At 36.4% G+C, this 7,535-nt stretch overlaps 1 protein-coding gene across 1 annotated transcript; it reads left to right on the top strand.

The window, feature by feature from the left end:
- On the top strand, positions 1 to 1,143 carry LOC147523538 (F-box protein At5g49610-like). Its single transcript, XM_086571444.1, has one exon. The coding sequence runs from the start codon at positions 1 to 3 to the stop codon at positions 1,141 to 1,143; it is 1,143 nt and encodes a 380-aa protein (XP_086427570.1).
- Positions 1,144 to 7,535: the final 6,392 nt, after the last annotated feature.

A 7,535-nucleotide genomic window follows, 5' to 3' on the forward strand; every position in this document is an offset into this window, starting at 1 on the left:
ATGGAAGGATATACTTCACATGGAAAGAACAGCAACAACACCAACCAAACCAACAACACCAACAAGGACATGCCAGCAGAAATTTGTGAAGAGATTGTCAAACGTGCTCCACCTCCATTTCTCAAAAAATCGAAGTTTGTATGCCAAAAATGGGCAACCTTTACAAGTTCAAGTTCCTTCACCAAGGAGCATGCGTTGATGACGGGATCTTTTCTTGGTTACATCATAAATACGGAAAGCAAAAGGGAAATGACAATAACTTTTGCTTCCAGCATTGCAAACAACCCACCAATTCCATTTCCAAGTTTGGAATCCAAACCATATGGTACATCGGTAATTGCCTCGTCAATGGAAGGTATTATTCTCTTGAACACACCTTACGAAAGATACCAACAGTTTTACATATGCAAACCAATGACTAGAAACGTTCATCGCCTAAATAATCCTAGGAACAGATTCTTTACCGAAAGTGTGGGCATGGTGGTGAATTCGGTGGAACCTTTGCGATTCAATATTGTTCGGATATCATTACCGAGGTACGACACTGTCAAGCCTTGCCGAGACAACAAATCAAGTTTATGTGTATATCATCATGTTAAATTGTTTGATTCCCAAGTTGACAAATGGAAAAGGTTGGACGACTTGGAGTTGACAAATGAACACATTAACAGGAATGTTGGAGTTGTTGCAAATGGAATTCTGCATTGGTCTCTTTGGCATGCAGGAATATTGGTTTTTAACGTTCGCCGGGAGCAGTTAACAAGGATTAGACTATCGGAGACTCAACATCCATTTGAATCTTACAAGCTATTTCCCTATGATGGCTCCATAGCTATTATGTTTTCCTTGTGGCCCGAGGGCAACACCTCTACTCAAATATTAGAACTGTGGGTTTTGCAGCAGTACGAGAACAGCCAGTGGAGTGAACCCATGAGGTTTATAGGGTTTAGGCATGCAAATTTCATCGACCTACTACCCTCAGACATTGGAGTGTTTAGTTGGTACAACAAAATCATATGGTACAGTTTCATGGAGAAGAAGGTCCTATCAGATCATATAATCCCAACAAGTGGCAGTCAGTCCATTTTCTCATTCATGTCAGACTTTGCGAAACCCAATTTAACTAGTCATTTATATATGTAATTATTTATTTCCTGTTAGTCATTACGCTTTAATAGACTGGGTACTTATGTATCAAGTGCAGGAAGCACTACATTGTGTTATGGTTATGTTAAATTATTACTTATTAAACATGTTATATCCTTTCCTCAATGGTTAAATGCACGACAACATAACTATGTATGAAGACAACACAGTGTATCTCTAATAGAGTAACTTACATAATCTGGAAACACATGTATTTGTCTAATTGTCCCTTTGTTGAGTTCTTGTTGTTTTTCTACGAACTGTTGTAATTATGTGTAAGTTTCCCATTATGTTTAAGCAGAATTCATGTTTCTTGAATCATTGCCCATTATCATTTCACAGTTAAACTATATCAATTACAGTTAAAAAACATCAATTACATCATTTCACAGTTAAAATACATCCAAAATGTTCACTCAGATCATTTCAACTTATGCTATTAGTAGATCCATTACAGTTTAATTGGCAAACCCTAAAGACTTAACAAGTGCTGAAATATCTGAAACAGTCCCTTCCATGGTAATTTTTTCGGTACAGTTCCCCTCTACTGTTACCTTCACCTTCCCTCCTTCTGTGACCTTTACTACCATAGTTGTAGTTGCTTGATGGCTGGCTTCATGGCTTTCTTCATTCGGGATATCAATCCATTTGAAAGCACTGCATCTAGGTTGACTTCTGCACTTTAGAAACCTGTGACCTTTGTTTATCCCTTGCTTATAGAAATATAGAGCCATTGTGTTGGACTTGCACCCCACACATGAGTAGTGCAAATAAGGATAGTCTCTCTTGCTATGGTCCATATCAGCACAAAGAAAGCAACCCTGTGCATGCTACAGAATTATTTTTTCAAAATTCCAGCATTTCAAAATTGTTTTGACATTTAATTAGGTTAATTAGTCCAAAAGTGAATGTGAAAACAGACAAATAAGGTTTACCTCGTGTTTGGAAGATTCTCCTTCTTTCCCTCTACCCATTTCGGAACAGTAACCGAGAGATTGTGAGAGAGATGATGCCCTAAAGATTGGGAATTTTTGTTAGGGTATTCCTATTTATTTCAGAGATTGGGAATAGGGATACTCAATTGAGCCCAACTGATGCAAAATCGTACTATTGAGCCCAACGAAAACACAATTTGTACTATTGAGCATCATTGGGATACTCATTTTGTTACGGTTAGATTACATTATGATATGTTTTATTCAACTACTGATAGTCCTCGACAATGGTGCGATCGATGATGGATTTGTTCATTCTAAGAAAATGATCAATACTTATTTGTGATTACCCATCCTAAGACAGTGTATCAACTGGATAGAACATTATAATGATCTACGTGATTCACCATTTGTGGTGTCTACTTGTAAGATTTCGTTCATCACAAAAAGGCTACAACACATGATCAAAGATGAACTAGTAAATACAAATTAACACAGACTACAACACATGGATAAACTAATAACCCTTGACATATACAAAAAAAGTTGTCCAACTTAGTAAAACGACCTAGAACAATAGAACAAAGACGCATATACACATAGCAAAACAAAACAAGAAACAACAAAGAAGCCACAACTAAACTGAAATGATTTCATCTGAATGGCACACACAAGGGCACCTAGGAGGCCATGGCATGGGTTCAAACTCCTGAGCCAGCATATACCGCAAATGTTTCAACTTGAACTTCTCATACCTAAGATTTTCCATCTCTTGGTTTGCTCTTTCCTCCTGTTCCATCTGCGCCTTAGTTTCCTTCAAGTGTTTCATGACCTCACCAATGATTAGACGCTCTCCGCGCTTGTTATTGATGAACAACTTCATTATGTGCTTGCCTTTAGGAGAGAAGGGGTTGCCTAGCCTCAGAAGAGCTTTGACGTTGGTGCTTTCCATCAAGGAAGGAGGAGACATATTCAAGATAGGATTTTGCCTGTGCTAAAAATAGAAGATTGTTAAAATGGAGCCATGGTTGAGATATTGTCCTAGACGTCTGAAGAGATGTTTTATGAAGAAATCTTGCTATTATCTTAGCAATAAATATGTATTTAATATTGAGTGATTATGTGTTGCTTTCATCGGTTTCAAAGCCAGAAACTTCAAACTTCCCTTTGACTACCATCTTACCTGAATTAAGTGCACACAGTCAAAGCTTAGAGCTTGAAGTGACCAATGTTTAGATCAAATTTACCAGATAATAAGCAAATTTCAACATAATTATCAAGTAGCCAAGATGAAGAAAAAAAGTCACTTTAGACACATAAAAAATGTACATCATGGAAAAAATTATTCATGTTGTTGACATGTTATATATGCACTAGAAAATTGTTGTTTAATTTGGTAATCTAAGTTGGTATCTCATTTAAATTTTAAATAATGAGAGGGGTTCTATGGACATGTATTAGAAAAACACGTAAACAAACTCATGATTTTGAAGGTATTTCTAAGTTTTAGATTTGGCTACTTTTTTTGAACATATGATCTCCCAACTACTATAAACATTATCACATAAATGGCTAATTGTGGACTGTTCATTTTCAGCATTTATAAACTATGTTATTCGCAAGTTACATTCAACTTTTTTATTAGTTGTGACAATGTTTAAAATAGTTAGGAGATCATATCTACCAAAACTTAGCCTAATCTAAAACTTCTAAATACCTTAAATTTTTTGAGTTTGTTTACATGTTTTCTTAATATATGTCCCTATAACCCGTACAATAAATTTTAACTTACACATACTTGGTAATTTAATAGATTTCATGTACGATTGCAATTAAAATTGTTTTCGCTTCTTGCAGTTGCCTTGTTCAAATGATTGTCTTCAATTTGAAAATTTCAACAAAACATTGCATAATCGTCAATAATGTATGTTTTCATTATCTAATAAAATTCATATTTGTATAGCTACAAATGATCATGTGATTTTGTTGTTTAATTGCAATTGTGTTTGGTTTGATTGTTTATTGGGATTGCCCTATTTTTTTGTGTTTTTTATGTATGTTCGAAAGAACCAATTGACCATAAAGAGCTTCATGCATGTGCTTCCTAAAACACAACCCGTGCATTAGCTCATCGGTATTACTCTACTTTAGCTCATATCTCACAAAATTTATAAAAACTGTATTTACCTTTGACATTTTAGGTTAAATTGTTAAGAAAACTCCATATTACCTAAAATATTCATAAAATCAATCAATCTGCATAGTTTATGTGAATTACGATAGTATCTGAGTAAGGACTCTTACGTGAAATCTTAAATTATGCATTGAACACGGATTTTATTTTCTTAATAGTTGCAACTTCCTGAGCACAATCGTACATCCGTTATTAAATATGATTTTGTATCCTCTATAAACTCTGATTGCTTGATCCCATTTGAATCCTTGTATTTTAGAGTCCTAAATTTTTTGTATACATATCTCCAGACATTAAATTAGAGTTAAGCCACAAGTTAAGTTTGGAAGTTTCAATTAGGACCACTACTTAACACTCAAATTCCTCAAGATCAATTTTCTCTATTATGTTAGATTGATGTTTAAGATGAACTATCTGATGAATCTATCAGAATACATTTTAGTTATTTTAATTAGCGCCTATGCTTAAGAATATACTCATACGCTAGTTCCAATTTTTTGCCTGGGTTATTTCCCTTTTAGAAAATGATATCGGTTTCGCAGACAAATAAATTGTGATTGCCTTAGAGAATATTGTAAGTACCCTTCGTTCTACATTCATACCACTACAACACACATGTCCACAACCCAGGTCGTATCTCCACCTGCTCGTACCACACCACCAGGACGTAATAACAACCCAGACTCAGGTTGTCCCAATTATCGAGCATAACCATATATGGAAGCAAATGATCCATCACGATCCTGGAGCTCAGTCAACACACCAATCAAGGAGTTATTTACTTTGTAACATCAGAAATAATGGCGAATCATCAAGATAGCACAAAAGGCGGATCTATACTTGATAATGGCTTGGAGCAAATAAGGAAAGTCAGCTCAAACATCTATAAGTAGAAAGAGATGAACTACGTAAGGCTAGATTTAAGTTTACCCAAGAAACTTGATATGTAGGCAACTCTTGTCCCAAGTAAGAGTGCAGCCATTCCCTATCGACAACAACATCAGGTCGTAGACACAAAATCCTACACCTTTACAAATATCTAAGCCCTCAACTCCCAGAGGACCTACTTCCATTATCAACTTACTTATGGACAACGTAAAGTCCCAAAAAATACTGACAAACAGATTTGGCGAAGGGGATGATACGGATATACAATATGAGAATACTGTGTTAGGGAACCTAAACTTCCTGTTGAGGCATTGCAAAACCAGTATACGACAATCTATATCTAAAATTTGTAATCCAGAAACAGTCAAGTGAATATTCCTTTAAAATATGATAACAATAAATAGAACAATGTCTATTATAGCCTAGTCCGGATTGGGTAAATATTTGCTAACATATTTGCTAAGTTTACATGTGAAATCACCAAACTATCCTCAAGTCTAATCCATGCAATTAATGCAAAAGCTTGCCAACTCTCATGTACAAACCTAATAAGATCCTTTGCCCAACATCAATTTCGAAGCAATTTTGATCTCTTCCCAATAAAACACTGTGCGAAATTTGCTAGTTATTTTTTTTTCTTCTTCTGCTTCATGCTTGAAACAAATTTCCAAACCAAATTTTAAAGTTGTCATTGCCTAATTATAGAAAAAGGTATGTAAACCTTGTAAACATTATCCTTATTATTATATTATATTGTTTTCAACTAAATATGCGCTAATATTTGTGTTGGTGTCTGTGTGGAAGTTAATGCTACCAGCCTCCATTTGTGTTCAAAGTTGCATATTTAATTTGATGTAAAAGCTCACCACTTTAAACATGAAACGTCAAATAAGCAAACAAGGACAATAAATTGGGGTTGTACAATATATATTAAATGTTATTATGAGTGTAAAGTTGAATCATCATACAACCCAAGCAAGACATTAAATGTGCGTATAGTGGCAATTGATACAATAAAGCTCGCATCTTGATATTGTTTAATGAAAGAAAACCCGCTTTTTTTAGTGTATATATTTGGTGGCTATATTTGGACTCATTGACACTGAAATAAAATGAATAACTAACATGTATCATGTCTTGTACAGGATATATAATGTCTTACTATGACAAGTTGAATTATGTTGAAGCTGAACCCGAACAGTTCGATATCGAGCGAATACCACTTCAATACCGCTGATTATTCCTGAGTTACATGAAGGTAGAGTTATTGTAACGGGGTTGGGAACCCAACATATTCTTCTCGAACTTAACGATCCTTCTGATGGGGAAGACGGTGTATATATACCAGAGCTACCTTTAGCGAAAGTTAGTAACCAATCCGTAAGTCTTCCTGAAGTCATTCGGATTGCCGAAGAACAACTTCCAAACTCATAGAATTGGAGGGAAGCTGATTGGGAGGATTACATGTTGAACCCCATTACAGATGACCTAGGAGGTGGTGAGGCTGGTCATAAAAATGTGTTGGATGATTCCGATGATGATGCAAGTGATGAACATGTTGTCTTAACCAATGATTTAGATGGTAGTGGAACTGATGAGGAAGAGCCTGAAGTTGATGAGCAAAGTAGGGGAAGCGATGACCAAGGGTGTGAAGTTGAACAACAAGGTGGTGGACGGGGATCGGTTACTAATCATGCTGGACTTAGGGGGAGAGGTGAAAGTGTTGATGTGTTAAGAGGAGGAGATGGACGGACATCAATGTTTTGCGATTAGGGGACATGTGCCACATTTAGCGATGGTGTGTCATACAGACACATGGTTGGAACACCCCACATTGGCCCAGGAATTTGCCCGTTTGGTCCATATGTCAGGAATGTAGCACTGAATAGAGAGCAATTAGGTGTGGGCGCCCGACATGGTGGGAAATTTGTTAGAAGAACAACTGCAGGAGGTGAACAAAGTTTGAGAACATACCCACACCATGGAGGAATGCAGGGATACGGTGGGGTTACCTGGGAACATGGCAGCACAAGCCAAGGTACTCCAGACCAAGCGGGTAATGATGTAAGAAAGATAAATGCTAGCATAGATTAATTTGTTGGCAGAGAAGGATGTCAAATCAATGTTATGGGAAGAACAAAAATGGCTGCTCATAGCGAGAGTAATGGTGTCAAATGTGGTCCCATTGATGGTGTAGGAGAAGGGATACCGACAATGGGAAAGAGACAGTGGGGGCCAAGGTATAAAAAAAATGTAGTTGAGGAAGGTCATGTGGAATATGCTGGTCAAACAGAATTAGAAGAGAACATTCCACTTTCCATGGGCATGACATTCCCCAAACGGGATTTTTTCATGCTCCACATGAATAACTA

This window comes from Coptis chinensis, chromosome 1, assembly GCF_015680905.1.
Source record: "Coptis chinensis isolate HL-2020 chromosome 1, ASM1568090v1, whole genome shotgun sequence".
Classification (NCBI taxonomy): Eukaryota; Viridiplantae; Streptophyta; class Magnoliopsida; order Ranunculales; family Ranunculaceae; genus Coptis; species Coptis chinensis.